The sequence below is a fragment of the Zalophus californianus genome, chromosome 10 (assembly GCF_009762305.2).
Source record: "Zalophus californianus isolate mZalCal1 chromosome 10, mZalCal1.pri.v2, whole genome shotgun sequence".
Lineage (NCBI taxonomy): Eukaryota > Metazoa > Chordata > Mammalia > Carnivora > Otariidae > Zalophus > Zalophus californianus.
In genome coordinates this window covers 66,244,397-66,270,837 of record NC_045604.1, presented here as the reverse complement: position 1 = coordinate 66,270,837, position 26,441 = coordinate 66,244,397, and the positions used below count along the sequence as shown (strand labels likewise).

The following is a 26,441-nucleotide window of genomic DNA, read 5'->3' as shown; positions in this document are numbered from 1 at the left end:
GACCCCATCAAAAAGGAGAAAATATCCTTGATGAACATGGATGCAAAAATTCTCACCAAAATACTAGCCAATAGGATCCAACAGTATACATTAAATGGATTATTCACCATGACCAAGTAGGATTTATCCCTGGGCTGCAAGGTTGGTTCAACATCTGCAAATCAATCAATGTGATACAATACATTAACAAAAGAAAGAACAAGAATCATATGATCCTCTCAGTGGATGCAGAAAAAGCATTGGAGAAAGTACATCATCCTTTCTTGATTAAAACTCTTCAGAGTATAGGGATAGAGGGTACATACCTTAATATCATAAAAGCCATCTATGAAAAACCCACGGCGAATATCATTCTCAATGGGGAAAAACTGAGAGCTTTCCCCCTAAGGTCAGGAACACGGCAGGGATGTCCACTATCACCACTGCTATTCAACATAGTATTGGAAGTCCTAGCCGCAGCAATCAGACAACAAAAAGAAATCAAAGGCATCCAAATCGGCAAAGAAGAAGTCAAACTCTCACTCTTTGCAGATGATATGATACTGTGTGTGGAAAACCCAAAAGACTCCACCCCAAAACTGCTAGAACTCATACAGGAATTCAGTCAAGTGGCAGGATATAAAATCAATGCACAGAAATCAGTGGCATTCCTATACACCAACAACAAGACAGAAGAGAGAGAAATTAACGAGTCGATCCCATTTACAATTGCACCTAAAACCATAAGATACCTAGGAATAAATCTAACCAAAGAGGCAAAGGATCTGTACTCAGAAAAGTATAAAATACTCATGAAAGAAATTGAAGAACACAAAGAAATGGAAAAACGTTCCATACTCATGGATTGGAAGAACAAACATTGTGAAGGTGTCAAGGCTACCTAGAGCAATCTACACATTCAATGCAATCCCCATCAAAATACCATCCACTTTTTTCAAGGAAATGGAACAAATAATCCAAAAATTTGTATGGAACCAGAAGAGACCCTGAATAGCCAGAGGAATGTTGAAAAAGAAAGGCAAAGCTGGCAGCATCACAATTCCGGACTTCCAGCTCTATTACAAAGCTGTCATCATCAAGACAGTACGGTACTGGCACAAAAACAGACCCATAGATCAATGAAACAGAATAGAGAGCCCAGAAATGGACCCTCAACTCTATGGTCAACTAATCTTTGACAAAGGAGGAAAGAATGTCCAATGGAAAAAAGACAGTCTCTTCAACAAATGGTGTTGGGAAAATTGGACAGCCACATGCAGAAGAAGGAAACTGGACCATTTCCTTACACCACACACAAAAATAGACTCCAAATGGTTGAAAGACCTCAGTGTGAGACAGGAGTCCGTCAACATCCTAAAGGAGAACACAGGCAACAACCTCTTCGACCTCAGCCGCAGCAACTTCTTCCTAGAAACATCACCAAAGGCAAGGGAAGCAAGGGCAAAAATGAACTCTTGGGACTTCATCAAGATAAAAAGCTTTTGCACAGCAAAAGAAACAGTCAACAAAACCAAAAGACAACCGACAGAATGGGAGAAAATATTTGCAAATGACATATCAGATAAAGGGCTAGTATCCAAAATCTATAAAGAACTTATCAAACTCTACACCTAAAGAACAAATAATCCGATCAAGAAATGGGCAGAAGACATGAAGAGACATTTTTTCCAAAGAAGACATCCAAATGGCCAACAGACACATGAAAAAGTGCTCAACATCGCTCGGAATCAAGGAAATCCAAATCAAAACCTCAATGAGATACCACCTCACACCAGTCAGAATGGCTAAAATGAACAAGTCAGGAAACGACAGATGTTGGCGGTGATGCAGAGAAAGGGGAACCCTCCTACACTGTTGGTGGGAATGCGAATTATGAATGAGACACAGATGATAATTACCCTCAGCCTGACCACTATGCCTCTGGAACCTACTATAATTTTTGGTACAGAGTAGCAACTCCATAAAGATGTTTATAGATCAAATTAAGAATGAATGAATATTGCTGGTGGGAATGGAAATGGTACAGCCGCTGTGGAAAACAGTGTGGCAATTCCTAAAAACGTTAAACACAGAATTTCCATATAAATCCAGGAATCCCACTTCTTGCTATATGCCCAAAAGAGAAAGCAGGGACTTGAAGAAAGATATGTAACCTCATGTGAAAAGCAGCATTATTTACAATAAACAAAAGGGAAAACCAAACCCAGCTGGTTGGTGGATGAATAAACAACATGGAGTGTTTACATATACACAACAGGACGCTATATTGGGAAGGACATTCTGACACCTGCTACGACATGGATGAACCTTGAAGACACTATGTGCTAACTGACATAAGTCAGTTACAAAAGGACAGACATTCTATGACCACATGTATATGAGGTTCCTAGTCAAATTCAGAGAAACAGAAAGGAGAATGGGGGTTGCCAGGGGGTGGAGGTGGGAGGAATGGGGAGCTGGCGTTTGATGGGTGGAGAGTTTCTGTTTGGGAAGATGACAAGCCAAGGAGATGGAGGGTGATGGTCACCAGCATGTCAATGTGTTTAATGCCACTGATTTGTACATTTTAAAAGTGGTTAAAATGCTAATTTCTATATTCTATACATTTTACCACAATAAAAAGGGTTTAAAAATGAATGAATGATACTGAAGAGATGGAATGCGATTGAGGGCACAGAGACCAGCACTCGGCCAAGAAAAAAGAGGCAGGGAAGGAAAAATTCTAAAAAGAGGATTTACCCTTTCTCTCAACATTATTTTCAATGGTTCTTTCCCACCCCTGGGAAAGGCTGAAACATCAGGAGTGAAGAGCAGTCATATAAGCACAAGTTTAGGGAGAAGGAAGGAGTAAAGAAGGAAATCTCAATCAACAGGAGTTGAACGGTAACTCTGTCCGGGCACCACTGATTTTTATGTAAGGCATGAGTGCGTTGGGACCTGCCTGTAAAGACACAACGCAAGAAGACACTTAGGAAGTGGTCAAAGGTTTCCAAGAGTGAAGTTCCACTTCATCGCTCACTCATCAACAAATACTGACCAGGGGATTTTTATGTGTCAAGCACTCTTCCACGCATATATACATATCAATGAGTAAAATGGTCAAAGTTGCTACTTGCAAGACGCTGACAGTCTAGTAGTGAGGGAAGTAAAGCAACATTCAAATGAAAACTATGTCAGTGGTAGAACGTATTACAGAGGAGTGTAAGTTTGCCAGGTGAAGAATGTCTCCAGCAAACAAGCAAAAATGAATTAATGAGGAAGGAAAGAAGGAAGGAAGGAAGGGAAGGAGGGAGGAAGGAAGAACAAGGGAGTGGAGAAAGAAAAGAGATAAAACAACACAAACAATGTGAAAACTCTGAAGGGGATCCAGTAGGACTAAGAGTAGTACTATGGCGGGAATCAGCCGCTGAGGCACAGTAACAAGATGAGAAGCTGGAGAGGCAAATACATGTGCAATAATGAAGGGCCTTGGAAACAACCGAGAAATTTTACTCTCATCCTGGAGCTAGTGGGGATCCATAGAAAACATCTAAGCATGCATGCTGAAGCTGTGATGTCATGGGGTTTACATGTGAAGAGCTTACTCAGGGTACCTCTGCTTCCAGAAAGACGGAATAGATGTACTTCCCGCTTCCCATTAACTGCAACGAAAACTCCTGGACATCATACATAAAACAAACATAAGAAAACTGAAATTTGGAGAGAAAAGGATGATTGACAGGGACAAGGGAACATGACATGGTAGTCTCAGGAATGCTGGACCAACACAGTGGGAAGTTCCCTGGGTTGAAACTGGCAATGCAGAAATGCCACCAAGCCCCAACAAAAGTCTACACTTTTTACCCAAAGGACCAGGAAAGGAGCAAACTAACAAGACAGAATACTTTCAGAAAATAACCATTCTACTCACGTTAAACAACACAAACAACTTGCCCACGACCACGTCCATCAGCAAAGGACACGTGAGGAGCTAGAGTTCCAATCACATAAGGCTATGATGAGGTGCCCAAACACACTGTAGGGAGGGGACTAGCAAAGGGCCAGAATATTCAACCCCACTGGCTGGTAACAAGCCTGTCCCACACACAGTATCAGTGGAGACCACATGGCCAAATAGCACTTCCACCCCCTCCCCCAACAGTAGTGAGGTTCTCCACTGTCCCCACGTTGGGGTGGGGTCAGAAGAAGTAAGAACGTCCACCACTGCCCAGCGGTATTAAGGCCAGGCCCACCACAGTGTCAGCAGAAACCAGGTGGGGGCCTGGGACACCCAACCCCTTCCAGGAAGGAGGAGGAGCCCTTCTTTGGGTGTCAAGGGAGGCCTAGTGGGGAAACTTTTACTTCAACCTAGCAATGCACCATTCCTGAAGTGGTGGCAGAAAAGCCAGCTAAAATGGAAGGTTTAAATAAGATTCAGAGTCACTAACTGAAAATCACTCATGCTATCAGGAAACAGGAAAACCTCAACTTGAATGAGAAAAGAAAATCAACAGATGCTGACATTGAAATAGTAGAGATGCTAGAAATATCTGACAAGGGGCATCTGGGTGGCATAGTCAATTAAGCATCTGACTCTTGATTTTGGTTCGAGTCATGATCTCAGGATTGTGAGATCAAACCCTGTGTCAGGATCTGCACTGAGTGTGGAGCCTGCTTAAGATTTTCTCTCCCTTGCCTTTTGCTGCTCCCCCTGCTCGCATGCTCTCTCACTCTCTCTAAAATAAATAAAATATTTTAAAAATATATCTAAGACATTAAAACAGTTATGATAAAAATGCTTCACTGAGCAATTATGAATATATCTGAAATAAATCAACAAACAGAAGACCCAAGCAAAGATACAGGAAGTCTTGGCAAAAAAACAAGTTTACAAAAAACAAAATGGAAATTTTAGAAATAAATAAATAAAATGAAAATCTGGGTGGATGGATTTAACTGGGATCGGTGGAAAGAATCAGTGAAATGGAAGATAAGACAGTAGATACTGACCAATCTGAACAGCAGAGAAAAAAGCAGAATGAAAACGAAAATGAACAGAGACCCAAGTATTTGTGGGCTGATAACAAAAGATCTAATATCCATGTCATCAGAATCCTAGAAAGAGAAAAGAAAGTAGGCAGATCTGTAAAAGTACTCAAAGTAGTAAGGTCTAAAACCATCCCAAATTTAGCAAGACACATAAACCTACAGATTCCAGAAGATGAATGAATCCCAAACCGAATAAACCCAAAGAAATTCATGCCAGAACACACCATTAAACATCAGAAAACTTTTATAAAAGGAGAAAAACCTTGCAAGCAGCCAGAGAAAAATACCTTAGATAAATACTCAGAATAACAGTGAATTTCTCCTCAAAAATGAGGGAGTCCTAAGGAAGTGGTACAATATTTTTCAGATGTTAAAACGAAAGAACTATCAACGTAGGATCCTATGCTCTGCAAAAATATTCTTTAGTAATAAAGAGAAAATTAAGACATTCTCAGATATATAAAAGCTAAGAGAATTTGCTGATACAGAGCTATTTTTAAAAAAATGGCTAAAGGAAATTATCTAAAGAGAAAACAAACAACAGAACAAGGAGCTCAGCAATATCAGGGAGAAAGAAAGAGCACGGTATATAAAGTATGGGTAAATCTGCAAGGATTTTTTTTTCCTCTTCAGTTTTCTAAATTATATTTTACAGTTACAGGAAATATTATACCCTTGTCTTATGTGCTTCTAAAACATATGAAGAAAAATACTTAAAGCAATTGTAAAATAAACCAGGAGAATAAACAATTGGCATCAACATAAAACAGACTGTTATAACTAAGGATTTTATGTGAGCTTCATGGTAACCATAAAGCAAACAACTACAGGAGGTACACAACAGATAAAGAGAAGGGAATCAAAGCATAACACTACAAAAAATCATCAATTTACAAATGAAGCCAATAAGAGAGGAAGAAAGAAACCAAGGAACTACAAAACACTCAGAAAACAATTAATAGGATGACATTAGTAAATCCTTACCTATTAATAATTACTTTAAATATAAATGGATTTAATTCTCTAACAAAAAGACCTAGAGTGGCTGGATGGATTAAAAAAACAAGATCTAACTAGATGCTGCCTATAAAAGGCTCACTTCAGCTTTAGGGAGACACAAAGACTCAAAATGAAGGAATGGGACAAGATATTCCATGCAAGTGGAAACAGGGAACAAGGGTAGCTATACTTAGATGAAATAAATGTTAAGTGAAGAATAGTAACAAGACACAAGGAAGTTATTGTGTAAGAATAAACAGTCCAAATCATCAAGAAGATAGGACAACTATAAATATATATGCACCCACTACTGTAGCACCTAAATATACTGAACAGACACAACAGATGTGAAAGGAGAAATAGACAATACAATAATAGTAGGGGACTTCAATACCCTACTTCCAACAATGGATATATCATTCAGACAGAAAATCAGTAAGGAAACAATGAATGTGAACTACAGACCAAATGGATCTAACAGACATATACAGAACATTCCATCCAACAGCAGCAGAATATACATGCTTCCCAAACACACATGGAACAGGATACATCAAAAGTTAGCTTACAAAACAAGTCTTAGGAAATTTAGCAAAAACTGAAATAATAACAAGGATCTTTTCTAAGCACAAAATTATGACACTAGAAATCAATAGAGGAAACTGGAAAACTCATTAAAATATGGAAATTGAACAATACACTCCTGAACAACCAATGGATCACAAAAATGAAAGGGAATCAAAAAATATCTTGTAACAAACAAAAATGGAAACACTATATACCAAAACTCATAGAATATGATAAAAACAGTTCTAAAAACGAAATTCATGTTGATAAACACCTACATTAGAAAATGGAAGGTCTCGGGGCACCTGGGTGGCTCTGTTGGTTGTGTGACTGCCTTCAACTCAGGTCATGATCCTGGAGTCCTGGAATCGAGTCCAACATTGGGTTCCTGGCTCGGCAGGGAGCCTGCTTCTCCCTCTGACTCTCTCCCTTCTCACGCTCTTTCTCGCTCTCTCTCAAAAAAAAAAAAAGTCTTAAAAAAAAATGAAAGATCTAAACACCTAACTTTATACATCAAACAGCTAGAAAAAGAACAAACTAAACCTAAAGTTGTAGCAGAAGAAAGGAATTAACAAAGATCAGGGCAGCAATAAATGAAATAAACATCAGGAAAACAGAAGAAAAGAAAAGATCAATGAAACTAAGATTGTTTTTTGAGCAGAGAGTCAAAATTGGCAAAATTTTAGGTCGGCTTAAAAAAAAAGAGAAGACATATGAATTAAAATCAGAAATGAAAGAGGAAATAATTAAATGGGCAGCACAGAAATGCAAAGGTCATAAGAGACTACTATGAATGATTACATGCCAGTAAACTGGATAACCTAGAAGAAATTGATAAATTTATAGAAACATACAACCAAGTAAGACCAAATTGTGAATAAGTTAAAAAATCTAAACAAATCAATAATGAGTAAGGATGATGAAAGAAAAACCCATGACCTGATGGTTTTCCTGGTTAATTCTACCAAACATTTTAAAAAGAATTAATACCAATCCTTTTCAAACTCTTCTAAAAAATGGAAGAGGAGGAAATCCTTTCAAATTCATTTTATGAGGCCAGCATTATACTGATACCCACAGCCAAACAAGGACCACCAAAAGCAAAAATCAACAAGTGGGACTACCTCAAACTTCTTTCTGAACAGCAAAGGAAACCATCAACAAAATAAAAAGGCAATCAATGGATGAGAGAAAATATTAACAAATCATATATCTGATAAGGAGTTAATATTGAAAATATATTTTATTTATTATTTTTAAAAAGATTTTATTTGAGAGAGAGGGAGAGAGAGACAGCATGAGTGGGGGGGGGGTCATGTAGAGAGGGAGAAGCAGGCTCCCCACCGAGCAGGGAGCCTAATGTAGGGCTTGATCCTAGAACCCTGGGATCATGAAAGCCGAAGGCAGATGCTTAATCAACTGAGCCACCCAGGCACCCCAAAAATGTATTTTAAAAACTCATAAAACTCAATGGCAAACAGACAATCCAATTTAAAAAATGGTCAAAGGATCTGAATAGACATTTCTTCCAAAGAAGACATACAGATGGCCAACAGGTACATGAAAAGGTACAACATCATAAATTATCAGGGAAATGCAAATAAAAACCACAGTGAGAAATTACCTTGCACCTATTAGAATTGCTGTCATTCAAAAAAAAAAAAAAAAACAAGAAATAACAAATGCTGGCAAGGATGTGGGTAAGAGGAAATATTTGTGCACTGTTGGTGGAAATGTAAATTGGTGCAGCCACTTGGAAGACACTAAGGAGCTTCCTCAAAAAATTAAAAATAGAACTACAATAGGATATAGCAATTCCACTTCTGAGTATTCATCCAAAGAAAACAAAAACAGTGAACTGAAAAGATATGTGCATTTCCATAAACATGCACTAAACGGTGCAGCATTATTCACAACAGTCAAGACATGGAAGCAACCTAAATGTCTACCAATGGACAAATGGATGAAGAAAATGTGGGGTAAGATGGCGGAAGAGTAGGAGAACTGGATTTCGTCTGGTCTCAGGAATTCAGCTGGATAGGGATCAAACCATTCTGAACACCTATGAACTCAACAGGAGATTGAAGAAAAAAATAGCAACAACTCTCTGAACAGAAAAGCGACCACTTTCTGGAAGGTAGGACCTGCGGAGAAGTGAATCTGAGGTGATAATCAGGAGGACTGACAGTGGGGGAGGGGGCCTCTGTCAGCCGCTATGGCAAGTGATAGAACAGCGGAGCACAAAATCGGAAAATATAGAAGTCTGTTCCTGTGAGGGACATTGCTCAAGCGGCTAAGCGGGGGAGTGGAACCCTCACTGGGACAGTGTGGTCTGAGGACCCTCGGGGTCAGAGAAAGACTGGGGGTGCCTGAGTGTGGCAGAGCTCCCAGGTATCGGAGCAGGGAAGCCGGCTGCAGAGACGGAGCCGAGGTGCAGAGTCTCAGCTCGGGGTGGCCATAAACCGTGATCCGCAGCACAGTCGGGCCACTGCTCCTCCAGCAGGGACCCAACAAGCGGCAGAGCCAGGGAGACTCCCCTCCCTCCCCCAGGAGGAGCGGCGTGGGAGCACACTGCAGGGATCTGCTGGGTTTAGAGACGCCACACCGGGTCGTGTGCCAGAGATAGAATCCCTCGGTCACAGGCCGGGTGAGCACGGAGTGCGGCTGGAGACAGGAGAGATGGGAGTGATTGACTGCTTTTCTCTGGGGGCTCACTGAGGAGCGGGACCCCGAGTTCTCGGCTCCTCCGGGGCAGAGATTGGGAGGCCGCCCTTTTCACTCTCGTCCTCCAAAGCTGTACGAAAAGTTTGCAGGGAACAAAAGCTCCAGAGAGCAAACCAGAGCAGATTACTTACCCCAGAACATAAAGGGCGGGGCAATTCCGCCTCCGGCAAAGACATTTGAGAACCACAGCAACAGGCCCCTCCCCCAGATCAGCAAGAACAGCCAGCCAAGACCAAGTTTACCAATCAATGAGAACAGCAGAACTCCAGCACTAGGGGAATCCTGCACATAGAATCCATGGCTTTTTTACCATGATTCTTTAGTCTTTCAAAGTTAATTTTTTTAACTTTTTTTTAACTTTAAAAAAAATTTTTTTTTCCCTTTTCAACCATCTTATCAATCCCTTTTTTAAAAAACATTTTTATTTTTCATTTTTAGAGTCATACTCTATCCCTTCATAGTAGTTACCCTTATTTTTGGCATATACATATAAGTTGTTCTCTCTTTAAAATTTTGAGATAGTTTCTTCTAACAGATCAAAATATACCCTAAATCTCTCGTGTACGGCTTTGTCCTAGTCTCCTGCCTGATCACATTCTCTCCCTTTTCTTTTCCTCTTTTTTTGAAAAATCCTCTTCTTTCTTTTTTCAAACAATTTATTTCTTTAAAAATTTTTTTTATAATTTTCATCTTTACATTCATAGTCCATCCCTTCATCGTATCAACCCCTATTTTTGTACATATATAAGTTTTTCTTTCTTTAAAATTTTGGGAGGCACTTTATCCTAACATACCAAAATGCACCCAAAATCTAGTGTGGGGCACTGATCTATACACCAGCCTGATCATATTTGATCATATTCTGTTTTTTTGTTTTGCTCTGTTTTTGTTTTTATCTTTTTCTTTTATTCTTTTTTCTTTCTTTCCTTTCATTTCTCTGTTTCAGTTTTTTTCTGATTTGTTTCGAGTATATTTTCTGAGGACGTTGTTACCCTGTTAGCATTTTGTTCTCTCATTCATCTATTCTCCTCTGGACAAAATGACAAGATGGAATAAATCACCTGAACAAAAAGAACAAAAGACAGTACCGACTGCCAGGGACCTACTCAATACGGACATTAGTATGATGTCGGACCTAGAGTTGAGAATCTTGATTTTAAAGATGCTAGCTGAGGTAGAAAAAAGCATGGAAGTTATTAGAGAAACCCTTTCTGGAGAAATAAAAGAACTAAAATCTAACCAAGTCAAAATCAAAAAGGTTATTAATGAGATGCAATCAAAAATGGAGGCACTAACTGCTAGGATAAATGAGGCAGAAGAGAGAATCAGTGATATAGACCACATGATGGAAAATAAAGAAGCTGAGAAAAAGAGAGATAAACAACTACTGGATAACGAGGGCAGAATTCAAGAGATAAGTGATACCATAAGATGAAACAACATTAGAATAATTGGGATCCCAGAAGAAGAAGAAAGAGAGAGAGGGGCAGAAGGTATATTGGAGCAAACTATAGCAGAGAACTTCCCTAATTTGGGGAAGGAAAAGGGCATCAAAATCCAGGAGATACAGAGAACCCCTCTCAAAATCAATAAAAATAGGTCAACACCCCAACATCTAATAGTAAAACTTACAAGTCTCAGTGACAAAGAGAAAATCCTGAAGGCAGCTCGGGAGAAGAAATATGTAACCTACAATGGTAGAAATATTAGATTGGCAACAGACCTATCCACAAAGAACTGGCAGGACAGAAAGGACTGGCAAGATATCTTCAGAGCACTAAACGAGAAAAATATGCAGCCAAGAATACTATATCCAGCTAGGTTGTCATTGAAAATAGAAGGAGAGATACAAAGCTTCCAGGACAAACAAAAAATAAAGGAATTTGCAAACACGAAACCAGCCCTACAAGAAATATTGAAAAGGGTACTCTAAGATAAAAGAGAGCCTAAAAGAAACATACACCAGAAAGGAACACAGACAAAATACAGTAACAGTCACCTTACAGGCAATACAATGGCACTAAATTCCTATCTTTCAATAGTTACCCTGAATGTAAATGGGCTCAATGCCCCAATCAAAAGACACAGGCTATCAGATTGGATTAAAAAACAAGACCCATCGATATACTGTCTGCAAGAGACTCATTTTAGACCCAAAGACACCCCCACATTGAAAGTGAGGGGGTGGAAAACCATTTACCATGCTAATGGACACCAAAAGAAAGCTGGGGTGGCAATCCTAATTTCAGATGAATTAGATTTTAAACCAAAGACCATAATAAGAGATGAGGAAGGACACTATATCCTACTTAAAGGGTCTATCCAACAAGAAGATCTAACAATTGTAAATATCTATGCTCCTAACATGGGGGCAGCCAACTATATATGCCAGTTAATAACAAAAGCAAAGGAACACATCGACAACAATACAGTAATAGTGGGGGACTTTAACACCCCCCTCACTGAAATGGAAAGATCATCTAAGCAAAATATCAACAAGGAAATAAAGATTTTAATGACACACTGGACCAAATGAACTTCACAGACATATTCAGAACGTTCCACCCCAAATCAACGGAATACACATTCTTCTCTAGTGCCCAGGGAACTTTCTCCAGAATTGATCACATCCTAGGTCACAAATCAGGTCTCAACCGGTACCAAAAGATTGGGATCATTCCCTGCATATTTTCAGACCACAATGCTTTGAAACTAGAACTCAATAACAGGAGGAAAGTCGGAAAGAACTGAAATACATGGAGGCTAAAGAGCATCCTACTCAAGAATGAATGGGTCAACCAGGAAATAAAAGAATTAAAAAAATTCATGGAAACCAATGAAAATGAAAACACAACTATTCAAAATCTTTGGGATGCACCAAAGGGAGTCCTGAGAGGAAAGTATATAGCAATACAAGCCTTTCTCAAGAAACAAGAAAGGTCTCAAATACACAACCTAACCTTACACCTAAAGGAGCTAGAGAAAAAACAGCAAATAAAGCCTAAACCCAGCAGGAGAAGAAAAATAAAAAAGATCAGAGCAGAAATCAATGAAATAGACACCAAAAGAACAGTAGTACAGATCAACGAAACCAGGCACTGGTTCTTTGAAAGAGTTAATAAGATTAATGATCCACTTGTCAGACTTATCAAAAAGAAAATAGAAATGACCCAAATCAACAAAATCATGAATGAAAGGGGAGAATTCAAAACCAACACCAAAGAAATACAAACAATTATAAGAACATATTATGAGCAACTATATGCCAGCAAATTAGATAACCTGGAAGAAATGGATGTATTCCTAGAGATGTATCAACTACCAAAACTGAACCAGGAAGAAATAGAAAACTTGAACAGACCTATAACCACTAAGGAAATTGAAGCAGTCATCAAAACTCTCCCAACAAACAAAAGCCCAGGGCCAGATGGCTTCCCAGGGGAATTCTACCAAACATTTAAAGAAGAATTAATACCTATTTTTCTGAAACTGTTCCAAAAAATAGAAACGGAAGGAAAACTTCCAAACTCCTTTTATGAGGCCACCATTACCTTGATCCCAAAACCAAAGACTCCATCAAAAAGGAGAATTACAGACCAATATCCCTGATGAACATGGATGCAAAAATTCTCACCAAAATACTAGCCAATAGGATCCAACAGTACATTGAAAGGATTATTCACCACAACTAAGTGGGATTTACCCCTGGGCTGCAAGGTTGGTTCAACATCCGCAAATCATTCAATGTGATACAATACATTAACAAAAGAAAGAACAAGAATCATACGATCCTCTCAATGGACGCAGAAAAAGCATTTGAGAAAGTACATCATCCTTTCTTGATTAAAACTCTTCAGAGTATAGGGATAGAGGGTACATACCTCAATATCATAAAAGCCATCTATGAAAAACCCACAGCAAATACCATTCTGAATGGGGAAAAACGGAGAGCTTTCCCCCTAAGTTCAGGAACACGGCAGGCATGTCCACTATCACCACTGCTATTCAACATAGTATTAGAAGTCCTAGCCGCAGCAATCAGACAACAAAAAGAAATCAAAGGCATCCAAATCGGCAAAGAAGAAGTCAAACTCTCACTCTTTGCAGATGATATGATACTGTGTGTGGAAAACCCAAAAGACTCCACCCCAAAACTGCTAGAACTCATACAGGAATTCAGTCAAGTGGCAGGATATAAAATCAATGCACAGAAATCAGTGGCATTCCTATACACCAACAACAAGAGAGAAGAAAGAGAAATTAGGGAGTCAATCCCATTTACAATTGCACCAAAAACCGTAAGATACCTAGGAATAAATCTAACCAAAGAGGCAAAGGATCTGTACTCAGGAAAGTATAAAATACTCATGAAAGAAATTGAGGAAGACACAAAGAAATGGAAAAACATTCCATGCTCATGGATTAGAAGAACAAATATTGTGAAGATGTCAAGGCTACCTAGAGCAATCTACACATTCAATGCAATCCCCATCAAAATACCGTCTACTTTTTTCAACAAAATGAAACAAATAATCCAAAAATTTGTATGGAACCAGAAAAGACCCTGAATAGCCAGAGGAATGTTGAAAAAAAAAAAAGCAAAGCTGGCGGCATCACAATTCTGGACTTCCAGCTCTATTACAAAGCTGTCATCATCAAGACAGTATGGTACTGGCACAAAAACAGACCCATAGATCAATGGAACAGAATAGAGAGCCCAGAAATGGACCCTCAACTCTATGGCAAGTCATCTTTGACAAAGCAGGAAAGAATGTCCAATGGAAAAAAGACAATCTCTTCAAAAAATGGTGTTGGGAAAGTTGGACATGCTAAAGAATGAAATTGGACCATTTCCTTACACCACACACAAACATAAACTCAAAATGGTTGAAAGACCTCAATGTGAGACAGGAGTCCATCAACATCCTAAAGGAGAACACAGGCAGCAACCTCTTTGAACTCAGCCGCAGCAACTTCTTCCTAGAAACATCACCAAAGGCAAGGGAAGCAAGGGCAAAAATGAACTCTTGGGACTTCATCAAGATAAAAAGCTTTTGCACAGGAAAGGAAAAAGTCAACAAAACCAAAATCAACTGACAGAATGGGAGAAGATATTTGCAAATGACATATCAGATAAAGGGCTAGTATCCAAAATCTATAAAGAACTTACCAAACTCAACACCCAAAGAACAAATGATCCAATCAAGAAATGGGCAGAAGACATGAAGAGACATTTTTCCAAAGAAGACCTCCAAATGGCCAACTGACACATGAAAAAGTGCTCAACATCGCTCAACATCAGGGAAATCCAAATCAAAACCTAAATGAGATACCACCTCACACCAGTCAGAATGCCTAAAATGAACAAGTCAGGAAACGACAGATATTGGCGGGGATGCGGAGAAAGGGGAACCCTCCTACACTGTTGGTGGGAATACAAGCTGGTGCCACCACCATGGAAAACAGTATGGAGGTTCCTCAAAAAGTTGAAAATAGAGCTACCATATGATCTAGCAATTTCACTACTGGGCATTTACCCCAAAAATACAAATGTAGGAATCCAAAGGGGTATGTGCACCCGGATGTTTATAGCAGCAATGTCCACAACAGCCAAACTGTGGAAAGAGCCAAGATGTCCATCGACAGATGAATGGATAAAGAAGAAGTGGTATATATACACAATGGATTATTATGGAGCCATCAAAAGGAATGAGATCTTGGCATTTGCAACGATGTGGATGGAACTGGAGGGTGTTATCTGAGTGAAATAAGTCAATCAGAGAAAGACATGTATCATATGACCTCACTGATATGAGGAATTCTTAATCTCAGGAAACAAACTGAGGGTTGCTGAAGTGGGGGTGGGGTGGGAGGGATGGGGTGGCTGGGTGATAGACATTGGGGAGGGGATGTGCTCTGGTGAGTGCTGTGAATTGTTCAAGACTGTTGAATCACAGATCTGTACCTCTGAAGCAAATAATGCAATATATGTTAAGAAAAAAAAAAGAAGAGAAGAAGATAGCAGGAGGGCAAGAATAAAGGGGGGGGAATCGGAGGGGGAGATGAATCATGAGAGACTATGGACTCTGAGAAACAAACTGAGCGTTCTAGAGGGGAGGGCGGTGGGAGGATGGGTTAGCCTGGTGATGGGTATTAAAGAGGGCACATTCTGTGTGGAGCACTGGGTGTTATGCATAAACAATGAATCATGGAACACTACATCAAAAGCTGATGATGTAATGTATGGTGAGTAACATAACAAAAAATTTTTAAAAAAATGTTGGTTATATGTACAATGGAATATTACTGAGTCACTGAAATGAAGGATACCTTACCATTTGCAACAGTACAGATGGACCTTGAGGGAATTATGCTAAGTGATATAAGCAAAGAAAGACAAATACTGTATGATCTCACTTATATGTGGAATTTATAAAAAAAAACAACAAAAGCCCTGAACTCAGAGAAGAGATTGGTGGTTACAAGAGGCAGGGGTACAGGGCAAGTTAAAGGGGTAAAAGTGATGAATAGGTACAAACTTGTAGTTATATAAGTAAGTCTTGGGTATATAATGTACAGCAGAAGGACCACAGTTAATAATACCGTACTATATATTTAAAAGTTAAGAGAGTAGCTCTTAAGATTTCTAATCAGAAGAAAAAAAATCTGTAACTATGTGTACTGGTGATCATTGACTTCCTTTGGTGATCATTTCACAATATATACAAATACTGAATCATTATGTGTACACCTAAAACTAATATAATGTATGTCAATTGTATCTCAATAACAAAAAAAAACAAAAGGACAGAAACAAAGACAACAGAAAGAAAGAAAGAAAGAAAAAGAAAGAAAGGAAAGGAGGGAAGGAGGAAGTGAGGGAGGGAGGGAGGGGAAAGAAAAACAAAGGCCAATATCCTTCATGTATATAGATGCAAAAATCCTTAACATAATACTAGGAATAAAATTCAGTAATATATAAAAATAATTATACACCATGACCAGTGATGTGTATATTCCAAGGCTGTAAGTTTCGTTCAATAATTTCAAAATCAACCAATCTAATCCACCATATTAACAGGCTAATTAATGAAAAAAAATCACATATGAATATCAACAAATGGAGAAAAAATACTTGACAAATTTCAACAACCAATTTGTGATTAAAAAAAACAAACAAACCTTAGAAATCCAGGACTAGATGGGAACTTTTTTTTTTTTTTTTGCTTTTTCAAAGAGAGAGAGAGTGAGAGCATACAAGCAGGGTGGGGGGGTGGAGGGAGAAGCAGACTTCCCCATGAGCATGGAGCCCGACATGGGGCTCAATCCCAGGACCCTGGGATCACAACCCGAGCCGAAGGCAGATGCTTAACAGAATGATCCACCCAGGTGCCCCTAGATGGGAACTTCTTACATGGTAAAAAGTGTCAATAAAAAACCTGTAGCTAGTATTACAGTTAAGGGTGAAAGACGGAATGCTTCCCCCTCAGAAAGCCAGGATGTCTGTTCTCACCACTCTTCTTTAGCATAGTTATGCAAATTCTAGCCAATGCAATAAAAGGAAATAAAAAGCATACAGATCAAACGAGCATACAGATCAAACGGGCATACAGATCATACAACTGTTCCTATTTGCAGACGCATGATGATCCGCACAGAAAATCCTAAAGAATCAATTAAAAAAAAAAACCCTCTTAGAGCTAATAAGATGGGCTTATGAGGAAGTCATCCCAATCCCCATAACCTCTTTGAAGATAAATCACTGACCATCTCAGCTGGTCTTGTGTTTTTACTACTTTTTCAAATAACTCATTCACTGCTATCAATGCTTTATTGTTGATAGCAAAGTGAAGGATTCTGCTTATCATATTCCTAATCTACCTTAATTTTAGAAAGATAAAGCTACAGAAATTTGATAAAGAGGTATTTCTTAGGAAGAGAGCCACTTAAAAAAAAATAGAACAGCATAGGGGCCCCTGGGTGGCTCAGTCGTTAAGTGTCTGCCTTCAGCTCAGGTCATGATCCCAGGGTCCTGGGATCGAGCCCCGCATCGGGCTCCCTGCTCGGCAGGAAGCCTGCTTCTCCCTCTCCCACTCCCCCTGCTTGTGTTCCCTCTCTCGCTGTGTCTCTTTCTGTCAAATAAATAAATAAAATCCTAAAAAAAAAAAACAGAACAGCATAAATTATCAAATTTAAGAGCTCCATGTATATTTAATACAAGCAAAGTATTAATGTGGCATTTTAAACAGCCCTTTTTATAAAAGACCCCATATGAGATTATTTCTTCTTCTTCACTTATTTTGGTCTTAAAATGGTATTTCTGGAGGCCTGACGATCCTAGCTCAACTAGTACCTTTTTCTCTCTCTTTCCTTATACTTAGGTAAGGTGCCGTGACTCTAAACCCTGACTGACAAAGGCTCCCATTACATTGATAGAAAAAGCCAAAAACCTGTAACAGTCGGTGAGACTATGGATCAGGCCACAAACCCTCCCCAACCCCTTACTTCTCTGGCCTCCCCTCCTCCACTCTCTCTTGCTTGCTCCTCCTGCTCCAGCCATGCTGTCCTCTGGGTCCTAACTACACTCAGGAGTCACATTCTGACTTCAGGGCCTTTGCACTGGCTGGTCCTTCTGCCTCAGACATGTGTTTCCCATTTAACTGCATGGCTAAGCCCTTACCTTCTTCAAGTTTTTGTTTACGTGTTACCTCCTCAATGAGGCTTACACCCACACCACCCCACCTAAAATTATAAAACTCATCTTGTACTTCTGACCCATTCTCCTTCTGCTCTGTTTAAGTACTTAGTGCCTTCTAACACACTGTATCATTTACAAAGTTAAATAGTTATTGTTTTAGGTCTGTTGTGTACCTTCCACCCCAGCAAAACAAAGATTTTATTAATTTTGTTTGGTACTGCATCCCAAGAGCCTAAAACAACACCTGGTACACAGCAGGTACTAATAAATATTTGTTGAATGAACAGAATACATGCATGAATGGATGTAATAGGCCTATCAACAGTTTTTCAAATTAATTTTAATTAAATCTCATCAATATGCTGAAAGGAATTGTTACGGAGAAAATAAATTTTCACATGCTTTGATGTCTGCATACATCTGGTTCCCCTGTCTACACTATCCTTCTTCCTCACTCCTAACACTCCTTCCCTGATTCATACATATGCTCAGTCAGATTCCAACTAAATGTCACAAACTAATAGGTCTTTCAAAAACGTCATCTTTGTTAACTTAAACCGTTAACTTAACTGTGGTTAGGTGCCCCTCCTAAATACTCTCCATGTACCTATGTTTCTTTTTCTCATAGCCTTTCCACATGTATTGCAAAAACTATTTTTTCACCATACCAAAATGTGAGCTCCTTGGAAGGAGAAACTTTTCTTTTTTTGAGCGAGAGAGAGTGCACATGTGCCAGGCTGGGGCTAAGAGGTGGAGGGGCAGAGGGAGAGGGAGAATCTTAAGTAGGCTCCACACCAAGCACAGAGCCCGACGCAGGGCTCGATCCCAGGACCCTGAAATCATGACCTGAGCTGAGATCACGAGTCAGGCGCTTCACCAACTGAGCCACCCAGGTGCCCCAAGCAGAAACCATTCTTACTTGCTCTTCCCTCATGGCCCTAGAGCTCACATCACGTAACACATGACAGGCACTCGATAAATGTCTTGTGTTAATAAAACATTTTTTTAAAAACCTACTAAACTGAAATAATAGTGAATCACAGAAATTTACCTCTTACTTGTTTCCTTAGTTTTTCAATTTCTTCTTTTAAGGCTTTTATTTCTAAATCTTTGCTTGCTGTTAGTGGACCATCAGCAGTTGAATACTGTAGAGCTTGAACAGTCTGTGTTGACTCTTAAAAAAAAAAAGAAAGAAAAAATGAGAAATATGGCCATATCTTAAATTTTTAAAACTAACAACAATATATTTCTTTCTAGAGAAATCCTTACATAATTCTGATCAAAACATCTACACATCAACAAAAAGCAAGTAAATATATCACAATTAAATATCAAAACTCCAATGCATGTTTCTTTAAAAGTATAACAGATGAGGAAAGGATCTGCCTACTACCATGTGAGATCTTCCATTTCAAACACTACTGGTGCAGTCTACCACTAAGTCAACAACCATTCAGGCCCCATTCATCCTAGCAGGAAGTGTCATCATGCAATAACCCCAAAAACTTCCTGTGTCAGATGATGCATTAAAACCAGAGTCTGGTATGTCGAGGGAGGTTTAGAGATTTAATACAGCTCACCTTGAACAATGCAGGGTGGGATGTTTGGGGGCACTGAACCCCCCCATGCGGAAGAAAATCTGTGTATAACTTCTGACCTATACAATTAACTACTGAGAGCCTCTTGTTGACCAGAAACCTTATCAATAACACGAACAGTGACTGACACATACTTTGTAGGTTATATGTATTATACACTGTATTCTTACAATCAGGTAAGCTGAAAAGAAGGAAATGTTACTGAGAAAATCATAAGGAGGAGAAAACACATTCACTGTACTGTATTTACAAAAAAAAAAAAAAAAATCCACAGGACCCACTCAGTTCAAACCCGCATTGTTTCAAGGGTAAAGTGCATACAATACACAGAAATGCTGGCCCCCAAATTTTATGTATGAAAGTTGAAGCCCACTACAGATGACTTCGGCTCATCAATTTAGCTAAAACAGAGATTACTATTCTTGTGGTTCTAATCAGAAGATGCAAGGTATTCAAGAAACACTAATTCTACTGAGGTTTATTCCCAGATATTATCAGAAGATATGGAAAAAAAGAAAACTTTAAAGAATTTTATCAGAAATGAAACCACCCTTGTCCTAAATAAAATAGTTATTGTGCTATCTTATGGAGGGTTTGCAATAGTCTCTATTCACCATAATTTTTGGTTAGTACAAGTCATTACTGATTGTTTTATACTACTTATATTATTTATATATTGCTTTATATAACATTATTGCTTATATGCCATATTATATGTATTACTTATGTTTTATATATGTGTGTATGTGTATATATAGATGTATATATGTGTACACACACACAAACCACACACACACACACACACACACACACACACAAGCTCCAAAATATTGTGGCCTTCAGAGGAGGGAGATTTTCTAATTAATTTTTACCATATGCACAGAGAATAGTATCATGATATTTGTATTCATAAATACTGGTTAATTTGAATTAAAGGTGTAAGATGTACCTATTGTGCATCCAACCATGATCTTCTACATTCAGTAAGTACTTCTTATACTTTTCTGTTTCAAAACATGGTAAATATCAATGCATTTGTACTTACTATCTTTAAAAGAACATCCTTTATTTATTTTAAAAAGATATCTAAGGGGGCACCTGGGTAGCTCAGTAAGTTAAGTGACCAACTCTTGATTTCGGCTTAGGTCGTGACCTCAGGGTGGTGAGATCAAGCCCTGCCTATGTGGGGCTCCATGCTCAGTGCTGAGTCTGTTTAATATTCTCTCTCTCTCCCTCCCTCTCTCCCTCTGCCCCTATCACCACCACACGCACGCATGTGCATGCATGCTCTTTCTCTCAAAAAAATTATATATATTAGAAAGATACCTAAGTTAGGAGGAGAAAAAGGAAGATATAAAAATAGCCAGCAGATACCAGTCACAGCTCCTTTTCCTCCTAGACTTCACATCCTGCAGGGTATGGAGGTGGGTAGGTGCCCTGGCTCCTCTTTGCTACCTCTGTCCACCCTGTAAATCCCAGTCTGCTAAAATGCCCATTACTCATCTGCTGAAGTTATTATCCATTGTCTTTCTTATTCTGTCTTTGACTAACAATTTCACACATTGTTCACTGCCCTTCTATTACAACCCTTTTTATTATTCTTATTAACTTTAATATCAAAATAGACAAGCCACCCAACACTCTGGCTTCTCAGACACACAAATCCCCCATGCAGACACAGTTGGGGCTTTTTATCTTCTTGTTTCTGAACCAAATTCAGGTGCACTGACAAGGTAGGCTGGCCAAAACTGACGATAGTTTAAATCAATCATGGTGAACCCATCCTTTGTTGCCAGTACTGGTTAAGAATTAGGTATGTAACCTAGTGAGAACTACTAGTCCCTTGAGAAGAAGTCCCCGAGGGGGCTGCCTGGAAAGGGGTAAGTCTCTTACAGATGAAGAGATGGATGAAAGGAAGCGAGCCTTCATTTGGTCTCCACATGTGTGCAGACGTGATCTGGAATTTTAGCAGTATGGGAGAATCATGAGAGGAAAGCCATGAAAATCACAGAGAAGCTAACCCCACTACTGGCACTGAAATGATCTACTTCTGACTTCCTACATGAGATAATAAATCTGTATTATTTAAGAATTCTAGGATTTGCAGCCCAAAACAACCTAGCTGGTCTCCAGCAAAACCACCAAATCTACGGGTCACACCCTAGACCCGTGGTTCTCACCTTGTCTGAGCTTAGAAATGTGTATATATGCACACAGCAGGGAGTGGGGGGTGTTGACACAGGTGTAGCTAGGAGATGATTAAAGGTATTTAGTGTCCGGGGACAAAGAAAGCTCAGTATCTTACAGAATGTTTAAGTCTCCTGCATCAAAGAATTACCCTGCCCTGAATACTAGTAGTTTGCCTATGGAGAAATGCTACTAATGTACACTTTTCCATTATTTAGTAACTGTATGGCCTCCCAAATCTTGATTTCAAGTACACCATTCTCTCTTATCTTTACAGTGTGCTTACTACTCCAGGGACCACTTCAATGATGCTCATTCCCACCAAGATATCAAATCCACTGTCCTCATGTTATTCAGTTTTTCTCTTTTCTTCCTTATTTAGCCAGGTTGGATTCCGTGGTCCAACACTACAATGGACTACTTTGCACACACACCTTTCATCTCTTTGCCCTCCTCTCCTCCATTACACCCACCCTAGAAGACCCCAATCTTGGCCGACTCTGACTCCTACTTGTGCTCCCACCCTAGAAGCTGACAAAGTGGCTGAAGAAAACACAGTCACTTCAAATTTATGTCTACTGATATCGAACAGCTTGGCGATGACTGGCAGTCCTCAGCTGCATCCCTAGACCATTTCTTCTCTTCTCTAAACTGACCATTTCACATATTCTCTTTTTCTTGTCAAAATCTAATACACTCTCCACCTTCCTCATTCCCAGCTGATGATCCTGCTTTGTATCTGATTTTGCATCGGTCTCCTCAAAGTAAAATGTAAGCACTGCACGGGCAAGTATTTTTCTCATTTTCTGCTCATTGTTACATCCTCAGTTATGTACAGAACAAGTCCTAGGTCATCAGTGTTCAAGAAATAGCTGATAAATGGATGAAGCGGCCTGATGTAAACCGCTGCATGAAACCGGCGTTAATACAAAAAGGCAATGATCCCACATTTTCATTGCACTTGCTTGGTGTAAATGATACAAATCACACATAATGATAGTTTCTAAGAACATGTTAGATTATTCAAAACATCAAAAAAGCCTGGTATATAGGAATTTCTCATTCAGAATAGGGAGGAGTAGGAAGCACTAGGTCTCTTCTGCTACAAAAAGTAAAAATACGTAACTTGCAAAAGTCTTATTTTTATAGAAATCATGTATCTGAGAAAGCAAAGAGGACTAAGAACAGTAAAACAGAGAGGTACAGGCCATTCTGAGGTGAGAGGACTGGCAGCTGCCTCTGACTTCTGAATTCTACCCGATTCTATGAGCAGGCTTAGGTTCCAGGTTGCTCTAAATTGAGGGATATCACTCTGGAGTGAAAACACATGACAATTTCTGGAAAATGGGTGGGGCTGCAGAAACAATTTGGAAACCACGAGATCCCTAAATATGTGGTGCTATTTTCATCATGGTGCATTTGTTGTATCTGGAGACTGCATGGAAGTTAGCAGCTTCTAATACTCAGACTGAAGTTTCCTCCAGTCTGAAGAGTATTTCAGAAACAAAAATCTTGCCCAAGGAAAAGAGTCTGTCTTGAAGACATGGCCAGTCTCCCAATCAACATATTTGCCAGATAAAGAAATGGCACGGAGGTAGGAGGCTTAAGGGCAGAATAAATCTCCCACAGTTGATGGAGAGAGAAAGAGAGAGCCCCAGCCAGGCTCTGTGTAGATCTCCCTTTGTGTTATTTGAAACCGGAGGTAAGTTGAGTCCAATGAAAACTGCAAACCAGCCTTGTCCTAGCTCCATTCCAGGTTAGACAGAGCATCAGGAGAAACAAAAAAACTTGTGCTACAGCACCACCTTCTGGAAAACAAAGGCTTCTGATTGACAACCTACTGAACTCTTAAATCCAAGGAAACAAAACCTTACCTAAGTAGGAAACGTGTTTGCTACTTCAAATGTGACAGCAGAGGTACATTCATGATACATTATGAAAAATATCACAGTAATAGGTTTTCACAAAAAGAAAAGGCCTAATCTGCAGCAACCAAACTCAAAGACACAAAACACTGTGTTCTCACTGATGAAAGATACAAAATAGCAGCTATGAAGAAATTCAATGAGCTACAAGAAAACTCAGAAAGGCACTTCAATGACCTCAGGAATAAAATTAATGAAAGAGGTTGAAATTACGAGAAAGAAGCAAACAAAAATTCTGGAGCTGAAGGACTCAATCAATATGAGTCCTTTTCAATGCACTAGAAAGCACTGGAAACAGCAGATCAGATGGAAGAGAGAATATGCAGTTTGAAGGGTGGGAATCCAGAAATGATTTGGGTGGGAGAGGAGAGAGAATGGAGATTTCTAAAAGGTGAAAAAATGCTACAAGACTTATACTCCACTAGACAAGCAAACATAAGAAAAATGTGGATACCATGGGGGGGGGGTAATTTATTTAAAGAAATAATAGTTGACCTTCAGGAAGAAACAGAAAATCTGAACAGACCAATAATGAGTAATGGGATTGAATCAGTAATCAAAAATCTCCCAACACAGAAATCCTTAGGAATTAAAAGCTTCACTGGTGAATTCTACCAAACATTTTAAGAAAAATTAACAACAATCCTCCTCAATCTCTTCAAAATAATGAGGAAGGAATACTTCAAGACTCATTCTATAAGGCCAGCATTACCTTGATAGCAAAACCAGAGAAGACAACCACAAGAAAACTATAGACCAATGTCTCTGATGAATATTGATGAAAACATTCACATTAAAATATTAGCAAGCTGAATTCAAGAACACATTCATAGGATTATATACCATGAAAAGTGAGATTTATCCCTGGGATGCAAGGATGGTCCAACATATGCAAATCAATAAATATAATACATCACCCTAATAAAATGAAAGATAAAAATCACATGATCATCTCCATAGACACAATAAAATCATCTGAAAAAATGCAACATCCTTTCATGATGAAAACCTTCACAGATTGGATTTAAAAGGAACATACCTCAACAAAATAAAGGCCATTTGCAACAAGCCAACAGCTAACCTCACACTCAATGGAGAAAAATTGAAATCTTTTCCTCTAAGATCAGAAACAAAACAAGGGTGCCCACTCTCTCCACTCCCATGCAATATAGTAACGGAAGTCCTGGCTAGAGCAGTCAGGCAAGAACAAAGAAATAAAAGGCAGCTAAATCAGAAAGAAAGAAGTAAAATTGGTGCTATTTGTTGATGGGATTTTATATATAGAAAATCTCAAGGAGCAAACTATAACTATTGGAACTGATCAACAAATTCAGTAAAGTTGCAGGATTCAAAATCAACACATATAAATCTGTTGTATTCCCTTACAGTCATGACGAAACATCTGAAAAAGAAAGAAAACTATCCCATTCACGATAGCATCAAAAACAATACTCAGGAAACATTTAACCAGCTAAGGGAAATATCTATACAATGGAAACTGTAAGAATTTGCTGCAAGAAACTGATGATGACACAAACAAACAGAAAACTATTGCATGTTCATGGATCAGAAGAATTAATATCATTAAAATGTTGATACTACTGAAAGCCACTTACAGATTTAACACAATATCCAGAAATAGAAGAAACAATACTAAAATTTGTTGTGGAATGACAAAAGACCCTGAAAAGGAGGGCGGAGCAAGATGGCGGAGGAGTAGGAGACCTGGACTTCATCTGGTTCCAGGAATTCAGCTGGATAGGGATCAAAACATTCTGAACACCTACGAACTCAACAGGAGATCGAAGAAAAGAATAGCAACAACTCTCTGAACAGAAAAGCGACCACTTTCTGGAAGGTAGGATGTGCGGAGAATGTGAATTCAAGGGGATATTCGGAAAGATACGTGGCAGGGGAGGGGGCCTACATCCGCCGCTTTTGGCAAGTGATAGAGCAGCAGAGCACAAAATCAAAAAACTTTTAGAAGTCGGCCTCGCTGAGGGACGACGCTACAGTGGCTAAGCAGGGGGTGGAACCCTCACGGGACAGTGTGCTCTAAGGACCCTCGGGGGTCACAGGAAGACCAGGGGTGCCTGAGTGTGGCAGAGCTCCCAGGTATCGGAGTGGGGAAGCGGGCTGCAGAGCCGGAGCCGAGGCGCAGGCTCTCAGCTCGCAGTTGCCATAAACCATGATCCACGGCACAGTCAGGCCATTACTCTTCCAGCAGGGACCCAACAAGCAGCAGATCTGGGGAGACTCACCTTCCTCCCTGGGGAGGAGCAGTGCGGGAGCCACCACAGGGATCTGCTGGGTTTGGAGACTCCACACAGAGTCGGGTGCCAGAGACAGAAATGCTCGGTCACAGTCTGGGTGAGCACGGAGTGCGGCTGAAGACCGGGGAGAGGGGAATGATTGACTGCTTTTTGCTGGGGGCGCACTGAAGAGTGGGGCCCCGAGCTCTTGGCTCCTCCGTAGTTGAGATTGGGAGGCCACCATTTTCACTCTCGTCCTCCAAAACTGTACCGAAAGCTTGCAGGGAACAAAAGCTCCTGAGAGCAAACCCGAGCAGATAACAGCCCGGACAGGCAAGGGCGGGGCAATTCCACCTCTGGCAAAGACATTTGGGAACCACGGCAACAGGCCCCTCCCCCAGAAGATCAGCAAGAACAGGCAGCCAAGGCCAATTTTACCCATCAATGAGAACTGCAGAACTCC

The 26,441-nt window shown here is 39.6% G+C and overlaps 1 protein-coding gene across 8 annotated transcripts in view; it reads right to left on the bottom strand.

The window, feature by feature from the left end:
- Positions 1-26,441, bottom strand: part of CDC42BPA (CDC42 binding protein kinase alpha) — a 350,869-nt gene that overhangs the window by 143,365 nt on the left and 181,063 nt on the right. For all 8 annotated transcript variants that reach the window (XM_027612777.2, XM_027612773.2, XM_027612774.2 and 5 more), the window contains exon 11: positions 19,068-19,190. In XM_027612777.2, coding sequence (XP_027468578.1) covers positions 19,068-19,190 — 123 coding nt within the window. The remainder of the gene's footprint in view (positions 1-19,067; positions 19,191-26,441) is intronic.